This window comes from Chiloscyllium plagiosum, unplaced genomic scaffold, assembly GCF_037043375.1.
Source record: "Chiloscyllium plagiosum isolate Xiang-an unplaced genomic scaffold, Cpla_swu_hap1 HiC_scaffold_5, whole genome shotgun sequence".
Classification (NCBI taxonomy): Eukaryota; Metazoa; Chordata; class Chondrichthyes; order Orectolobiformes; family Hemiscylliidae; genus Chiloscyllium; species Chiloscyllium plagiosum.
In genome coordinates, this window is record NW_028270143.1 from 6,219,335 (window position 1) to 6,239,200 (window position 19,866).

General features: G+C 38.1%; 1 protein-coding gene across 1 annotated transcript in view; it reads right to left on the reverse strand.

Annotated features, from left to right (window-relative positions):
- chn2 (chimerin 2) overlaps positions 1-19,866 on the reverse strand; it is a 363,855-nt gene that overhangs the window by 32,965 nt on the left and 311,024 nt on the right. The window contains exon 7 of the mRNA XM_043689521.2: positions 4,966-5,043. Within this exon, the coding sequence (XP_043545456.1) occupies positions 4,966-5,043 (78 nt within the window). The remainder of the gene's footprint in view (positions 1-4,965; positions 5,044-19,866) is intronic.

Genomic DNA, 19,866 nt, shown 5'->3' on the forward strand with positions numbered 1-19,866 from the left:
GAAATTACAATTAGGAGTGAAGAAAATTTAATACAGCAGTTTCTGGGATAACAATTTGACAACAGATACCCCCATCCAGTTTTCCTCCCACTAACATTTGAACATCAGAGAAAAAAAAAAGCCCTCTTATATTCATTACAAAGTTGAGATTTTAAATGTAACAAACCTTTAAACTATTTTAGTTATTGGATCAAATCTTTCAACTCCTTCACGGGTTTTATAATATTTTACCATTCTTGACTTGCTATCAGCAGCCATTTAACTTGATTGGCTTCATTAATCAGCACCAGAGGCAAGAATCTCAGCAGGAAGGCAACAATAAGATCTATTGACATTAAATGCTAACTATGTTAAGAATTTGCACAGAAGGTCATTGTCTGGACTCAAGTCAAATTTTTTAAAAAACTTTTTTATGAAGACTATAATGGAGAGAGAATCATTCTTCATTCATGAAAACTTAATTATAAAGCTGAAAGAATTTGCCATTCCATTTAAAAAAACAGCTACCAAAATATTGCTGTAATCTGTGAATGCCAACCCTATGGAGGCGTTTAAAACATAGAAATGTCAAATATTGGACATGCAAATCAAAGAAAGTGATAAACGTGTAATTTTTTTAAATGAGCTTACATTATACATTGTCTTCCATCTCCTCAAGAAATCTAAAATTGCTTTAATGCCAATTAATTCTTATGAAAATGTGATGGCAAATGCAGTAGTCCATAATGTGCATGGAAATCACCAGAGGATTTCTTTCAACTAGCCAAAGAGATAGGTAGGCCTCAATTTAACATCACATTTAATACGCTACTGCTCCATGCTTCAGTTATACAAGGAGCTGAGGTACTTATGTGAGGCTTGAAACTGTCATCTTCTGACTCAGAGGCTCAGGTGGTGCAACTTGACAAAGAGAGATGTGAGCTCTTTGGATGATTTCATTTCTCATAAATGCAAAATATTGTACAGAAGAAAATTAGGAGTGCATTGGCTACAGTTATTCTACAGGATAACATCCATGGATACAGAAGAGAATTTATACGTAGCAGTGTAATTCAGATTTTTTATAGGTGCTCTGTTGCATAGGTTAGTTTGAGAGTTTAGAGAAAGTTCAAGTGAAGAAAACCTATCTTGCGCAGGAATTTGGTTGAAATGCTAAGTGCTGGCAAAAAGAATTAAAATGCTCACTTATTGAAGGACTACTGGAAATAAGTTACATTTCTGTTATAACCATGTTGAGGAGAAGGAAATTTGAACACAAAACTCCATAGTTAAAGAATATTAGAACAGGTGAATTCTGACCCAAGCTACCTATGCTTAAAGTGCCTATGTCAAACAAGAATTTTGCAGATAAAGATGTTGAAGGAGGTTTGATGGGACAATCTTGATTGAAATAAACAGAAGGATGAAGAAATCTCAGCCTAAGTGAATAATATATTAAGCAGACTAATCTTTCACATTTTGATAAATACTAGCCACACACCACCAAATATATATTACATTGTTATTTTTTTTGGACAGCAATGTGGGTGTACCTAGTGGTTCAAGAGGCACTACCAACTTCTCATGAACAATTAGAGATGGTTCATAAACGTTGGCCTAACTGGAGATACCCCACATCTTGTGAAAAAACTCAAAGTAAACAATACACACAGGAAATGCCAATCACAAACAGTGTAATACAGACTAGCATATCTTTTTTTTTGCATGATGTTGATCGAGAAATGAATATTGGCCAGAATACTACCCAGATCTAATCTGGTCTTTGTATAATAGTAGGAAGATTTTCTCCCCTTTATATTTTAGCACTGTGTTTGGAAAGGTTATGTTCATTGGTTATTCTGACTAACTTCCTTCTCTAATGATAACATTTTAGTGATTTTGTACGTGGATTGCTATCTGATTTAGTGTCTCCACTAATTTATTCATTAAATAAAAACTCTGATTTATCAATTTGCACTCCAAAATGGATAACCTTCGAATGCTGGAGAAACTCAGCAGATCTGATAGCATCTGTAAATTCTCCGGAATTCTTTGTTTCAGATTTTTGGTATCTGCAGTACTTTGATTTTAACCTTCGACAAAACATGCCCAAAATACCAGATGATGTCATCGATCTATGGGGGCAAAACAAATCACCATTGATCGATTCTGGCTTCAATTTGGATTCATATTCCTTTTTTAATAATAAAAGTTCCTATAAGCTTTAAATTTTTAATCTCTTTCTCCTACTTTAATACTACCTCTTCCTCCTACTTTAATACTACCTCTTCCTATCCTCTGTAGGAAGACAGACACAATGCTGTCATTATTACCCTGTAACTTGTCAAAACAAGAATGTTCATGTGATGTTTGATCAGTTAAGATGGAAAGAACAAAATGTCCCTACATTGTTCCATACTGTAACTTCACTGTGAATTACCAGAACTATGAGCTATCAAACTACCAGCTCGATAAACCTGATCGATGATTCAATAATATTGGGATATTAGCTTACAAATAATTAAAATAATTCAATGCTCTAAGATACAATTGTCACAAATTGTTTATGACTATATATTTGCAAATATTAACATTAATTAAACATTTTTTTCTACAAAACGGGCTTATCAAATGATTAAAGAACATACTGCATGCTGAAAATCTGAAAAAAGAAACAGAGTCTACAAGCAGAGAAACACTCTTCGGTCCAACTCATCCATGCCGACCAGGGTTTCCTAACTAAACTAGTCCCATTTGTCTGCATCTGGCTCATATCCATGTAACTGTCCAAATATCTTTTAAATGTTATAACTAGACCTGCATCTACCATTTCCTCTGGCAGTTCATTCCACATACACATCACCTTCTGTGTAAAAACATTGTCCCTCAACTCCCTTTAAAATGTTTCCTCTCTCACCTTATATCTATGCCCTCTAGTTTTGAATTCCCCTACTCTAGGAAAAAGACCTTTGCTATTCCCCTTATCTGTGCTCTGCATATTATTTTCTTGTCATTCTTTTGATTACAATGGAACTGAGTTTGAAACACTAACCTCCAGTAATGACTACTAGAAGCACTATGTTAGTATTTATGTTAGTAACATAATATATTCATTATTGATTGTAGCTATTGAAAGATGTATCACTGTGAAACCATTAAATTATTATGCAAGGTTGCCATGAAGATTTATTTTCAGATAATTTCTGGTTTGCTATACAGAAGCATCAATTTACTATTCATTGACATTTTCAGTATGTACAAAGCCAAATTTAATTCAAGCTTGAATTGACTCTTCACCAGTTTAAAAATAGAACACAATATAACATTTCTGTGTTTCAGAAATAACCATGCATAATTGAAAAAAAAAGATCCATTTCCAAAACAGAAGTTTGGAAATGTACAGAATGTACAGAAATTATTTGAGGAAAATACAATCTGTCAAGCAAACCAATATGCATGTTTAAAGATACTGAATAAAGTTTCATATGCAACAAGGAATTCAGCCTACATTGAAAATGCTAACTTTTGCAAAGAATTCATGGAAGAACTGAAAGCCAATTGCTTTCCGGAGAATAAAGCAAGAATTGTTTTTCTTTTACAAATAGATTGCTCAGAGTGTCAACAATTCTCATCCCTATATCAAAACTCCTTACTTGTGGTTATAATTGCTGCATTAACAAAATGAGTTTATTCAAGCAAAAGTAAAATACTGACCATGTGATATTTAAACTACCAAGGGATGAGACCGTTCAGACATGTGGAATTTGTCAACTGTAGTTCAATTGAATTTTCTCACTTAGAACAAATACCAGTAGACACTTCACTTATTGTCCAAAGGATGACTGGGTGAATAATTGTTTTATTGCACCATTATTTCATTAGAGCAAGGAAATGGGATCAATTGGATAGTTCTAACAAAATGCTGGCAGATTCAGTAAGTTGAAAAGTTGTCCTTCTGAACTGCTTGAGGGTATGTTGTGTCATGGGTTAAGAGTGTTTCACAATTCAGTATATTTACTGCAAGAATGTTGAAATTTGATACACCAAACATAGTGAGTTAGGCCAAGGTTGGTTGCTCACAAATATATTCCCATGGTTATCTTGTTGCTCTTTTTCTGTTTTGAAAGAGCAGTGCAATGGTACACTGGATTGGAGGTCAACATTAACACAAAGGTGTACTAGGATTAAGGCGTAATCCAAATTGTTCACACACCAGAATTTCCAATTTCAGACACATCATTCTGAGAAAATGTTGACAGTGATCACTTACTTTCCCAAAACAAAATATGAAAAAGAGAATCACTCCTCAGTAACTACTATGCATTTCATGTGATTATTTTGAAGTAGCATCGAGGACACATAACGATCAATGTCTGCACCCTCACCATCTCCAATTACATGAAATTTGCAGTGATCAGCAAATATTGCTGAAGGGATTAGCAATGCTTTTCTTTAAGTATTTCATTGTACATTAAGAAGAAAATTAGTTTTCATTATACGTTACCATGTTTGTCCGATTGTTAAAGAAAACGCTAGGGATTGGTACAACCTCAACACTTATTTAGTGTTACTTACAAAGCTAATTAGTAATACCTTATGTTGTGAACAGCAGCGAGTAGTAAGAGATAGCAGCTGCAGTAATTGTGGAGTACTTATAACACTAGCATAAGTACCATTGCTTTACAACTTTCCATTGCAGAAATATTTCTGATCACATAAGCACAATCCACCTTTATCTAGATCCAGTCAAAGAGCAGTGAAATAACAATTACTTTAAAAAGCCCCTTATTTGTAAGTATATCATTAAAGTCAAAAAGATGCATTTTGGAATTGTCTAAACGTTTAAAAAGTGAAACTGCATGTAAGCAGTCACATTACCACGAGTGTATTGCGTTATTCAATAAGTATGTTAAAGTAAAAACTAAATAATGCCAAGATGAATTGTATTCAGCATTTAAATGACAGAAATGTAAAATTCAATCTTACCTTAAAATTATGAGCTTTTTCATAATTGAAATGGTTTTCACTTTGTTTCAAGGCAGCTCTTCTGATAAGTGAGGTGATCTGTGAATAGGCAAAAAGTTTCAGAGGTTGCCATAACACTGTATTCCTTCTAACAGTTTTCATCCCTAGTGCCACTGCCAGAAGCTCTTGATGGTTCTTGCTCTTTTTTGCTTTGTGTGTAATAGGAGAACATGTCTGTTCACTCTCTGACCACAGTCCCTGAGAAGGCATGGCGTTAGGATCCCAAATATGTGCCCGGTCCTGTGAGCTGTAAAGTTTAAACGTCCTCAAGTTTGCCAAAAAGCTTCTAATGTTAACAACCAGAGTGGGAGCAGCTGCACTCCATTCTGCTGAATCCTCAGGCATGTGACTTGAATGGGCTGTCTTGTGTGATGAAGGGGTTTCTGCATCTGAATGAGCCTTAGCAAATGTCTGAGTAAGCACTCAAGGCAGACGTGTGCTGCAGACAAAAGCGCACATTCATAAACCCTGCAAAACCTTAGCAACCGTTTCTAGACAGACGTTACTGAAACTTTAGGCAGAGGGTGGTTGCTCAGCACTCTGAGACCACAGCAGATTTCAAAAGCCCAATCTGTTCTGCACAATACCACATTAAAGAAACTTGCTCAGATGGTACTGGTCAAATACTGCACCAATTACACAACAAATCAGACTCAAAAGTTGATTGGGCTGTAAGATTTAATCCAACCTTAGAGTATGCAAATACCATATCCATATCCTATATGATAACATTATCAAAGGATTCACAAGAATCTACAGTAGTCTCTGTTTAAAATTGCAATTCTGCATAGTGTTTGGAAATCATACAAGCCAATTTAAAAAAACTGACAGTGTGGTAAAACTAAAATCAAATATTGTCAATATTTGTCTGTTACACTTCCTAAGTATTACCATGTTAAAACTGTAACAAATGAAGAATCTGGTTAGTTTCTTAAAAATATAGAACCAAAGCAATTTTAGAAAAAAGAAAATTGTAATTCTTGCAGCTATAATGCTGATCATAAGAAATATGATGTCACTTTTATATACAGTTGCCTTCTCTAAGTCCTTGTAACATACTAATGTACATGCATTCACACAGTTGATATTAATGTTTTGTTTAAATACATCAAAATGAAACTAGATGCTGAGAAATATTTTAAGTTCCATCTTTCACCTTAAGATTTCCGAACCAAAAATTCCTCCTGTATCAATATAATATCAGTTATATCAATATAAATTTCCTCCAGTTTAAAGGGATAAAGGCAGATTTTGGAACATATAAAACACCAAGCTTACAAAATTTAGATTCACAATACCTTAGAGGTTCAAATGACATCTACAGCATGTGTGCACAACTCTGATGTGAGTCACTGGGGATTTCATACTGGTGAAGGAAAAATGTGTAAGGGGCCATTGACAGCTAACACGATGGCAAGATAGCCAGAAGTTCTTGTTAAATGTAGCAAAGTGTGAAATAATACACTAGTACGGTTGAAATGATAATACCTAATGTTCAAAAGAGGGAAAGAAGGAACTCCTGGTGAAAGTTCAAGATGACAAAATGAAGGATCTTGAAATAACCAATAAATCTTTGGAGGCCTGTGACCAGTGGTGTGCCACAACGTTCAGTGTTGGGCCTCATCTTTCCATCATTTATATAAATGATTTAGATGCGAACGCCAGGGGTATGGTTAGTAAGTTTGCAGATGACACCAAAAATGGCGGTGAAGTGTACAGCGAAGAAGGTTACCTCAGAGTACAAGATCTTGATTGGATGGGCAAATGAGCTGAGGAGTGGCAGATGGAGTTTAATTTAGATAAATGTGAGGTGCTGCATTTTGGAAAGGCAAATCAGGGCAGGATTTATACACTCAATGGTAAAATCCAGTTACTGTTATTCTTTGTTATTGAACAAAAGAAAACCTTGGAATGCAGGTTCATTGCTCTTTGAAATTGGAGTGGATGGTAGATAGGAGAGTGAAGGTAGTATTTGGTATGCTTGCCTTTATTGGTCTATGTATTGATTATAGGAGTCGGGAGGTCATGTTGAGGCTGTACAGGACATTGGTTGGGCCACTTTTGGAACAGTGTGCGTAATTCTGGCCTGCCTCCTATCGGAAAGATGTTGTGAAACCTGCAAGGGTTCAGAAAAAATTTACAAGAATAGAGAGTTTGAGCTATAGGGAGAGGCTGAATAGGCTGGGGCTATTTTCCTGGAGCATCAGAGACTGAGGAGTGACCTTACAGAGGTTTATAAAATCATGAGGGGCATGGATAGGATAAACAGACAGTCTTTTCTCTGGGATGGGGAGTCAAAAACAGAAGGGCATAGGTATAAAATGAGGGGGGAAAGATTTAAAAGCGACCGAAGAGACAAATCTTTCACACAGAGGGTGCTGCGCGTATGGAACGAGTTGCCAGAGGAAGTGGTGGAGGCTGGTACAATTACAGCATTTTAAAGGCAAATGGATGGGTATATGAATAAGAAGGATTTAGAGGGATATGGCTAAATACTGGCAAACGGGACTAGATTTATCTGGTCGGCATGGATGAGTTGGACTAAAGGATCTGTTTCTGTGCTGTACATCTTTATGATTCTATAAATCTGTGGAAGTGAAAGCTGCACCAGAGAGGCTACGCAACCAGCCATAAGTGATAACATTGCACATATATAAGGATCTTAAAAAATCATTGTCTTTGATTCTAGAAGCACAGATTATAATAGAAAATGGTGAATACATCGCTCAACTTCTGTGGCTGTAGTTGCTGCATTGTGTAGACTATAAAATAGAGTGTAACTTGGTTGAATTTTTTGATGAAGTAACAAAAAGGTTTAATAAAGGTATTTTTTTCTAAGGTATTCAAAGTGTTACACAGAAGGCTTGTTTCAAAGAAAGAAGTCTACGTAGTTAAGGGAAACTTGGCAATATGGATATATCGACAGAAAGCAAAGGTTCATGAGGATGGATGTTTTTTCCAGTCTTGATGGTTTAGTTGGTATTGTCCAACGATCAGTTATGGATCCATTTCTGTTTTCCTTTTCTTTTAAAAATCAATGACCTAGTCTCCTGTAGGGAACACACTACAAAGTTTTCAGTGATACTAAACATGACAAAGTTGTAGGGATGAGGATAGTTTTAGGTTTCAAGATGACTTGTACAGATGGGAAGGAGGATAGGACTTGAGTTCAATATAGAAAAGAGTGAAGAGATGCACTTTTGGAGAATTTATATGGAAGACAATATTTTATAAGCAACTCTATTCTGAAAAGTGAGGATGAAGAGAGAGATCTTGGCGTCCACACATACAATTTCTTCAAGGTGGGAGGACAAAATAATAAAGTGAACATCGGATTACTTGGGTTTGTAAATACAGGAATAAAAATATAAGTAGAGATATTGCAAGAGCTTTACAACATTGTTAGCCCTCAGCTGATATGGGAAATTCTAAGCACCATACTTGGAAAGACGTAAAGACTTTAAGAAAGATACAAAGGAGGTTTACCACGATGATACCGGGGATCAGGGACTTCAGTCATGAGCAAATGTTGACAAAATTAGCACAATTGTCATTGAAGCAGAGAAGATCAAGAGAACATAAATAACAGGAGTAGACCATATGGCATCCCAAGTTTGCTTTGCTACTCAATTGACCATAACTGATCTTCACTTTCCCATACTCTTAAGTCCCTCAGAAATTAACAATCTCTCTATCCTAGCCCTGATTATACTTAATGATGGAGCATCCAGTATCTTCCAAAGTGGACAATTTGAAAGACTCCCAACCTCAGAGTGAATACATTTCTCACCTCAGCTCTAAATAATTAACTCCTTAGCCTGAGTCCTTGTGTTGTAGATTGCCCAGCCAGGGAAACACCTTTTGTGTCTGGCATGGCAAGGTTCTCTGGAATCTTGTGTGTTGCAATGAGCACACCTCTCATTCTTGTGGAATTCAGGCCCAATTCATCATCGTTTAATTTCCTCATCTCAGAAAGCAATCAAGCAAACCTTTGCTGTGGCACCTCCAGTGCAAGTGTAACATTTCTTAGACACTACAGAAATCAGAACAGCAAACAGAATTCCAGCTGCGATTTTGCCAAAGATCCACACAATTGTAGCAAGGATTTCTTATTATATTCATAATTCCTTGAAATAAAAGTCAATATGCCATTTGCCTACTGAATTAATTTCTGTACCTTAATGCTAACTTTTTACAGACAAGCTGCATCCAAAGCTCGCTGAGCGTTGACATAAACAAGTTTCACATTGTTTAGAAAATATTTTGCTGATTTATTCTTACTGTCAAAGTCTACAAACCACATAATATTCCATCTGCCATCTTGTTACCCTTTCACGTAACCTGTCCATGTCTCTTTGTGTCCTCCATACAGCTTATATTCCCACCTAACTTTCTATCATCAGCATGTTATAATTCTGCAGCCTCTACCAGCTAAAAGGAGAACAGCAGGAGGCCACATGGAAACACCAATGGCAAGTCTGCTCCAATCCAATTTGAAAACTTATCACTATTCCTTCACTGCCACAGTCAAAAACAAGCAAGCCTCTTCCTAGCAGCACTGTGGACTGCAGCCATTTACTACCTCATTGAAGAGGATTTCAACAGGCAGTAAATGGCTACCTTTCCAGCAATGCTCACGTTCCATGAGCGAGAAACAACAAAAAACTGTGCATTATTTTCAGACTCCGCATAAATCATTCATATGGCCTGCAAGTAGCTTTAGCCCCATCATTGATGTTTACGGTACTTCATTAATTAAGCCTGCCAATTTGAAAATGACCCATTATCTCTGTTCTCCACTTTCTGCCCAATAAAACACCTACCTCCACCCAAATAAACCTGATTATCCCCAAATCAACTGCTGGATTAATGACATCTTTACAATGAAGGAGGCTAGTTAGAAAATGGAAATTTATGTCATAATCCACTGTACAGCATACAGCATTTTTATTAAAAAGAGAATATGACATTTGGCCAGATTTTCACGCTATGCACATACTTTGTCATTACGTTTTCTAATTTGCATTTCCTGGTTTAGACTCTGTAGGTCTCAGTAATGTTTCTTCAAGCTTATTTGCTTGGTTTCTTCAAAAGTCACAGATATTAAAAATAATTTGTTGCATGGGAAGTGAGCAAGGTTGGCATTTGTTACCCATCCATAATTGCCCTTCAATTTGAGTGGACTGTTTGATCATTTCAGAGGTCAATTAAGAGTCAACCACATGCTTTCTGTTTGGAGTCACAGGTAGGAAAAGGATAGTTGATTTCCCTCCTTAAAGAACATTAGTGAACATGATGGGCTTTTACAACAATTGATAATATTTCCACAGTCACCGTTACTGATACTAACTTTCATTCCCAGACTTTACTTAGATTACTTACAGTGTGGAAACAGACTCTTCGGCCACACCGACCCGCTGAAGCACACTCACCCAGACCCATTCCCCTACATTTACCCCTGCAGCTAACACTACGGGCAATTTAGCATGGCCAATTCACCTAACCTGCACATTTTTGGACTGTGGGAGGAAACTGGAGCACCCGGAGGAAACCCACGCAGACACGGGGAGAATGTGCAAACTCCACACAGTTAGTCGCCTGAGGCGGGAATTGAACCCGGGTCTCTGGCGCTGTGAGGCAGCAGTGCTAACCACTGTGCCACCGTCCTGCCCACACTTGAATTTATTAACTGAATTGAAATTTCACTCTTTGCCATAGTGAGGTTTGACCTCGTGTCCACAGCATTAGCCTGCTGTCAGGATTACTATTCCAATTATCAGTCCAGATAGGCTAAAGGCTCTTTGTAACTTTATATCGTAAAAAAAGCCCATCATAAATCTGTGGATGAATTCAAAAGTAATCACCACTGAATGCAAGAGCTATAGAGATTAGCAAGGAACTATGATTGGGCAAGATGGCTAATGTAGCGAAAGAATAAACCACAGGTTACAAAGTTCTAGATGGACATATTCCAAAACCCTATCTCAATTAAACATTGTGCTAATATTGAAGCCTGCACTATATTCTAAAAAAATTAGATGTAGACATAATGAGCTGTAAAGTATCAGTTAGGAAGCTTTATTTGCAAATCAAAAATATCTTTCATCAAAACATATTTCTAGTTGTACTTTGCTTTCTTTTCATAAATGTTTTCTTTAAATGTACTGACATTTTGCTGGAGTATAGTTCGATGAATACTATTCGACTTCTTGCATATCACCAAATAGCCTTTTAGAGTCATGCCTCAACAATCAAATATTCTGCTGATTATTCAAGCTTAAAAATTAATTCTGATCTCAGGTAACCTGGTTTACATTGGGGATCAAACCAGGACCTTCCTGACGTGCAGTTCTGCTGCTCATTTTGCAACTTGTCCAGTGAAAATTTCAACATTGATGTTAATTCCCCTCCCCCTGTCCAAGTCTACTTGCGTCTCTATTCACCACAGGGCTGAGCCAGTGACAGCAAGCAGAATTCTTGCATACCCCCACCAGCGTTGCTTTTGTTTCATCTGCTAATAGGTGTAGAATTGCAGCCTGTGTCAATGTGTTGAAGGTCACGACCTTGTGTGAGGAACTGAGCAAATAAGCCAATGGATCCCTGTTCTGTGGGACAATGTAAACCTTGTCATACTAACTCCACATGGATTTCAATCTTTGCTTCTCCTAGTAGTATGACTGGTCAACTATTAGACTGTGCTGCATTGTCCTCAATTATAAATATTAGGAGGAGAAACTAAACATTTCATGAGACAAAACAGTTGTGTTCCTTCATCAATAGACTGTAAGCATCTGCTGGCAAACAAAGATCTATTCATCCTTCAAAGTATATATTTTTCTGATTTCATCATTCAGCAGAAGCAACTACCTACATTTGGAAATTCAATACAATTCAATTTATATCAAAGCTTTTATAGGTTTTGAGCATCACTAGCTAGGCCAGCAGTGAATGCTCATGAATGTCAAGTAATGATGATTAGATTCCCTTATTTCATAGACTGCTATTGCCTGACACTTACGAAATGCACTGTTTCTTGCAAATTATCACTCTGAGATTAAAATTCAGCATGTCCTTAAGGACTTACCAATTTTTATAGATGGTCTATAGAAAACATTCTATACAGATGCATCACGGCTTGGTACAACTATTGTTGTGCCCAGGACAGTAAGAAACTACAGAGTTGTGAACACGGACCAGTCTACATGCAAGTTAACTTTCCATCATTGACCATATTTCTTGCTGCTTTGGAAAGGTAGCGAACATAATCAAAGACCCCTCCCACCCTGGTTATAACATCTTTTAATCTGTTCAGTCGGGCAGAAGATACAATACACATTGCAACAGATTCAAGAACAGCTTCTTTCTTGCTGTTATTAGATTTCCGAATATACCTCTGACCTTTCAAATTTAATGTTAATCTGGCTGTCTGTCGACCTTCACTGCATATTAATAACAGACCAGAAGCAGAAATACAAAAACACAACGGAACCAAGATCTTTTACAAGATTTATTTAGGTGGAAAATAAAACAAGGGAAAGGAAGAAAGGGTTAAAACGAGAGAAAAACAGTAGAAAGAAGGAAAGGAAATTAGAAGGGAAATATGGTTAAAAGATTAGTGATATAGAGGTATTAGGGAAATAAATATAATTTTAATTTCAGATGGTTGACTGAAAGGATACCCAAAATTGGTGGATTTTAAAGAATGGCAACTTTGAACTAAATTAGCTATATACCGAAAACTGTTGGATTAGGATAGCAGTGATGATGGTGATGTGTGTGTGGCTGTATTCTAAACAATTTCTAGTTTCTGAAGGGGGCAGGAACACAGTAAGAAAGATATATTTGAAAAGTCAATCTCTACACCAATGGAGGTATGGCTGAGGGTTTCAGTTATAAAAGGGGTCAGACACATCAGTATAGTCCAAAGTTGAAAGGCAACATCTTTGGAAACAGATCCCACGTGAGAGAAAAAAAAATCACAAGTGAATTGTGTACCATATAGCTTCAGCTTGAGAAGCTGTAGTGCAGGCAGTTACGATTACCTCAGAGAAGGATGGTGATATTAAAGAGTATGTCATGAAGTTGTAATACAGCAAACTTTGTTTTAACCAGAACCTTATGAATAGGCACTCTTGATAAACTGGGAAAAATTATTTACCTCAAATACCAGATGTCTAAGGTAATATTGTCATGTCCAGGTAGTCAGTTGAGAGTGAGAATATGAAGGGTCTCTGTCAATAAGCCTTATTTAAGAAAAGGTTGCATTATTGAGTGATTTATGAGGTAAATAAAGTGTAACAGTGATGGGTATACTCCTTGCATTATGTTTCTCTTACTTAGTGTGTATTTTTACATTGTTTATGTAGACCTCTTGATCAACCAGAATATTTGATCAACTGACTCCTGGTCCACAGGTGCTGGTTAATGAAAAAAATCACTCATCTTTAACTCCTTCAACTGATCTATTACCGAGGATTTTTGTTTGAATAAAAACGCCTTAAACAGTTTCAAATTGGCTGCAGAAACTACTTGGCTGGCAAGCTGGTTAATCTCCACTGGAACTTAAAAAATGGTTGCTGAAACAATGTTGCTTAAGAATTGATTTACATTTAAACTGTTTCATCAGGAAATGCCAGCAGAAAGGTCATCTATATGCAGAAAGGGAGATGCCACCTCCTTAAATAGCATTTTGACAGCTTTGAGAACAGTATATCAAAACTCCTTTGTTAATATGGATTCTCTCTCACATGATCAGAACCTCACATGGGAAGAACTAAAACTTTAAGCTTATCTATGTTTGTTACAGATTTCAATAATATTAAGAGGGCCGACAATATAGAATAATATATAACACCAGCTCTCCCTTTCTCTCTCAACAATCTTGTTAAGCTCAAACCCTGTTCCTGTTACAATTACAATACATTACAGTGAGTAGAATTGAAAAAAACTTCAAGTGTCATATTACAACTATACCTCTGGAAGTACAGCCAATCTGCATTGGTCACAATGCCATTTAACTTCCAGCCAACTAATGGGACATCAGAAAGTATTTTTTTAATATAAGGACTTGGTATTCTCCAATTTTACCTGCCCCAACTCTGTAACTTGTTCACTTTGCTCACATGCCAGTGTGTGCATACATCACAGCATTCGGGGCACGTCTTTGCCTTTTAAAAATGTTTATGTTTTTAACAAAGTTTTTTTAGAATCATAAAAACAAACTCCTTATTTGCTATCTCAATAAACTTGGCTGGTTTATTTCTTCACACAAAGTCAAATACATGCTGCATTTGGATAAACTACGTCTTGTAAACATTCAAACTCTGTTATACTAACATGAGGAGTGAAGTAAAAATAATTTATTTAACCTTCCGAACTTAGCCACAGAGTTATACAGCACAGAAACAGACCCATCAGTCCAAACAGTCCATGCTGAACATAATCCCAAACTAAACTGGTCCCACCTTCCTGCTCCTGGCCCATATCCCTCCAAACCTTTCCTATTCATGTATTTATCTAAGGGTCTTTCAAACATTCTAACGGTGCATTAATCAATATGCAATTAAAGCTGTTGGAGAGTAAGGAGACAATGAAACTAAATGTGAAAGAGAAAAATCAGCAAGTAAAATAGAATTGAAAAAACTAGAATTAGAATCTTTACCATGTGGAAGCAGGCCATTTGGTCATCGAGTTCATACTGACCCTCTGAACAGCATCCCACTTAGACATACCCCCATACCCTATCCCTATAACCCTGCATTTCCCATGGCTACTCCACCTAGCCTGCACATCCCTGGACACACTGGCAATTTGACATGGCTAATCCACCTAACCTACACATCTTTGTACAGTGGGAGGAAACTGCAAACTCCATAAAGACAATTGCCCAAGACTGGAATCGAACCTGGGTCCCTGTGAGGCAGCAGTGCTAACCACAGAGCCATCATGCTGCCCCATGTATAAGAGACGTACAGGAGAGAACTAAAGTAAATAACAATAATGCCTTCAGAGAAACAGGATTAGGGGTCATTCAAACACTGGGGGAAGTCCAGCCATGCTTGAGTGAGAAATTTCTCAAGGTGGTATACAAGTGATGAATTGAAGGCTGTCATGAAGAGAGTCATCAAGCACAACAAAGTTAACTATACAGACATGTGAAGAGAACACATTTAACGAGTTAGAACTATAGAAATGTTATAGCACAGAAGAGGAATCTTTGGCTGATATTGTCTTTGCCAAGCCAAAGACACCCAGATACCCTTTCTAATCCCATTTTACTGCATACGGCCCATAGCCCTTGTGGTGCAGATTCACTTTTAAAAAGTGTTTAGGATGTCTGCATCCACCACAAACTCAGGCAGTGAATTCTGGACACCCACCACCCTCAGCATAAAACTGTTTTTCCTCATGTCCCCTCTTCTTTACAACCTTATCTACCTGTACGGCAACCTTTAAGGGCTTGTGCACTTGCATGGTAAAATTTCTCTCTTCATCTACACTTCTCAGTATATTCTCATTTATTGTATATTCTTTTTACTGTTTGAACTACATGAATGCATATCTCACACTGATCAGAGCTGGACTCCATCTGCCACTTTCCTGACTACTCAACCAACCATTTGTTCTGGAGGTTAAAGTATACCCTACACTATCCGCTAATGGTCAGTTTTTGTGTAATCTGCAAATATCCCAATTGTGCCCACCATGTTCAACTCCAAATTGTTAATGTGTAAAACAGGCATTGGAGGTCCCAACACTGAGCCCAGTAGAACATTATTGAAACAGATTTCCATTCTCAAAGGCAGCCATTGATCTTTATCAGTTGTTTCCTGTTACTAAGCCAAATTGGGATTCAATTCAACACATTACCCTGTACCCCACGGGTTTTTAATTTTGTTTGACCAGTCTGCCATGTGGGACTTTGTCAAATGCTTTATTAAAATCCATATAGACATGCTATCATGTTGTGGTCAGGTAGCAACAAAACAATGAATGCATAGTTCCTAGTTATTAGACAAGATGGCAACGGGGTAGGACCATCCTACTGGAGCTCATCTGCTCTGTTTGTTCCTTTTCTGTTTCTTTCTCTCTCATTGCTTTTTCTCTTCTGCCAATGGCCCGAAGCAGCACGGGGCCGGCCAGTAGCCTGCAGCAGGGAAGAGATGGCAAGGGGGCCAGTAGTGGAGTGGGGATGGCAGCCAGAGGACCCTGAGCAAAGTGGAGATGGTGGTGAGCAGCCCAGTGCAGGGGTGACCAGTGGCCTGAAGCGGAGCAGGGATGGTGGCCAGTGGGCCCGGGGTGAAGTGGGGACAGCCAGAGGCCAGGAGTAAAGATAGCTACTGGTTTGGAACTGGTGGAGCCCTGTGAAGGTGATGAAGCTGTGAAGAATGGAATGGTTAATAAAGCTGAAGGTGGTGGTGAGGCTGAGCAAAGACAGTGAAAGAATAATTTCATCTGGGATTGTCTCAGTGCTATAAGCCACTCTGAAAGCAGACTCCTACTGAGAATGTCGAGATATGGCAATTGATAATTTGAAGGATCCTGAAAAGAAGTGGACGTTTACAGACATTATGTTTAATCTGAAAGGTACTGGTGCTTTTATGGACAATAGCTGAAACCAATTTTAATGTGCCAAAAACATGTGAAAATGAGGCGTAATCAATTTCAAGGAACATGCAGATTAAGTGGCTTTGGTACAGGCCGGTGCAATTACTGATGCAAGTCAGTTGTTCTTCCACAGATAGCCACATTTAAACGGTAGTTGTGCTATGAGAATTGATTTATTTTTATTAAACAATATTGCTGTGATGCATAATGACTTGTAACAGAAATAGGGTCTGAGTTCAACAGGAAATAGGTGCAGATATATGTGGCTGCCTTCATTGAGAAAATAGGTGTGATGGGGTGAGGGGAACATAAGGAAAAGGTCTTGGATGTATAGAAGATTATTATGGCAGTAATGTAATTAACTTAGTGTTGCAATGTATGCCCGGGATCATGTTACAGGGCCCCAGCAACAGATAACGGTAATGCATTGTGATAGGTTAGTTAAATCACTGATAGATGAGATAATGCTGAAGATGATGGTGTTGTAATGTGATAGGTTAAGTGTGATGGGGGGAACCAGTGTGGCAGACGATGATTAGTTTAGAAAGACAAAGCAGGCCAGCATGATTGGCTATGCTAATATTATCCAATAAGCGCGGGACCAACAAATTGTATAAACTGGAGGAGAACAAAGAGCTGGGGGGGAGGCCAGGGAAGCCACTTTGCTGGCTTGTATAGCTTTGATTTTGCAAGATTAAAGTTTAATTTTGTGAAGGATTTTCTGCGTCTCCTGGTAATTTTTTATTGAACATGGAGTGTTTCTTCCATAACAGATGCAATGGGATTGGACAGTGAGGTGTTAAACAGGACAGCAGCAAGGAGAACTTAGTGGTTATCTGATGCAGTAGGTTTTGAAACAAAATTCAATAAACCTAATAGCATGTGGCTAACACCCAACAGGTTTACAAATATCCATGGATGATCCTCCCAGACTGACCTACTGATTTCAGTTCTGCATCAATTGGCTGAATTTGAAAGAGCCTAGGAAGCCACCAGTCACTATAAAACACAGCAAATCAAACATCAGATAGAACTATCAGACGGCTTCCTAAACAGGAGGAGGAGGGGAGCTCAAGACCCCAAGTGAGGTCACCAATACAATGTTGGGCTCACAAGGCCTGAGGCCACAATGGTTGCCATAGAGCTCTGACTGAGCTATTACAGCTTTGCACTCTCCTGTAACAGGCTCCCGCTCTCATAGCACTCCCACTACTCTGTCCTCTCATTGTGAAAACAATTTTAAAAGCCCTTAAAATGGAGTCACATATGAAAAATGTGTGGTAAGCATTAAAATGTTGGGATTTACCCAGAAATCATAGCAGGATAAAACTTTAGTAGGTCCAACCCAGTCTATCCTACAATATTCTCCTTACTGATATTTGAAGATTAATTTCCAAGTTAGGAGAATTTTCACATAAACAGTTTAACCAATTGCATTTAACTTCATTTAGAAACACTTTTATCAGTCGATATTTCAAATTATGCTGCATTATCAGATATGTCGTGTCCTGCCAAACAAACTGATCTGCTAAAGATGGAAGCATAATTTATCCCATCAGACGGTGTTGGGTATGCTTTCCTTTATTGGTCAGAATATTGAGTACAGGAGTTGGGATGTTCAAGTTGCGGCTGTACAAGACATTGGTTAGGCCACTTTTGGAATACTGTGTGCAATGCTGGTCACCTTCCTATCGGAAAGATGTTGAGAAACCTGAAAGAGTTCAGAAAAGATTTACAAGGATGTGCCAGGGTTGAAGGATTTGAGCTTTAGGGAGAGGTTGAATAGATTCTCCACAGTATGGAAACAGGTCCTTTGGCCCAACAAGTCCAAACCGGCCCTCTGAAGAATAGCCCACCCAGACCATTTCCCTACCCAATATTTACCCCTGACTAATGCACCTAACCTGCACATCTTTGGATTGTGGGAGGAAATCGGAGCAACCGGAGGAAACCCACGTGGACACGGAATAGGCTGGGGCTGTTTTGTCTGGAGCGTCAGAGGCTGAGGGGTGACCTTATGGAAGTTTATAAAATCATGAGGGCATGGATAGGATAAATAGACAAAGGTTTTTTTTTCCTGGGGTGGAGGAGTCCAGAACTGGAAGGCATAGATTTCGGGTGAGAGGGGAAAGATATAAAAGAGACCCAAGGGGCAACTTTTTCCACACAGAGGGTGGTACGTGTATGGAATGAGCTGCCAGAGGAAGTGGTGGAGGCTGGTACAATTGCAACATTTAAAAGGCATTTGGATGGGTATATGAATAGGAAGGGTTTGGAGGGATATGGGCCGGGTGTTGGCAGGTGGGATTAGATTGGGTTGGGATATCTGGTCGGCATGGACGAGTTGGACCGAAGGGCCTGTTTCCATGCTGTACATCTCTATGACTCTAAGAATTGCTCAACTCTAGATCCCATGAAGTCTCATAACCTCAGGTCAAACAATACAAGGGAAAACCTTTGCTAATTACCACCCATTGCCTAGCCTCAACTCTGCATGGTGAACACCTGGAGGAAGCAAGAGAACAAAATGTGTTTTGGGTGGGGTATTTTAATTAATCCATCAACAATCCTTGCAAATACTCCTACTAGCTGAGTTGCCAAACACAGAAGAGGCCAAACTAGTCTTGCAGGAGTCAATGTATAGGTGTAATCCACTTGACTTTGACCTAACCAATGCAAGCGTCAAAAATACATTTTTATATGATAGCATTGGTTGGAGTAACCTTCATACACTCCTTAAGAAGATAAAGTCTTATCTTTGCAATTAGGACACCTTCCATAATACAGTGTGACACTACAAAAGCACCAAATGTGACAAACTATTCATCAACTAAAATCCAAAACTGAATATTCAAGAAACACCACCGACCATCAACTGCAATGGAACTGTAGGCCACCACTCTCAGCCTACTACATCCCTTCTTCCTCTATTCCATCAAGCTAGGAAATACATGTGATATAAAGGTATGCTGATAACAGCCCCTGCAAAGGTACACAGGCTGATGATTCAATAATAAATTGTTTATTCTGTGGCATTGAACATTTGTAAACAGAACAACAGACAATTTTTTGTCATGTATTTATCACCCTTTAATGCTTGTGGACATGAAGTCAGTTATAGTACAGGGAACGGGTCACATGGCTTAGCCGTTCAACACCGATAATCGATTAAACAGACAAATAGAACACTGCTCAGATTGGTGTTAGGTCAATGGAAAATTCTACAACTACTTAATGATATACAGTACAACAAAA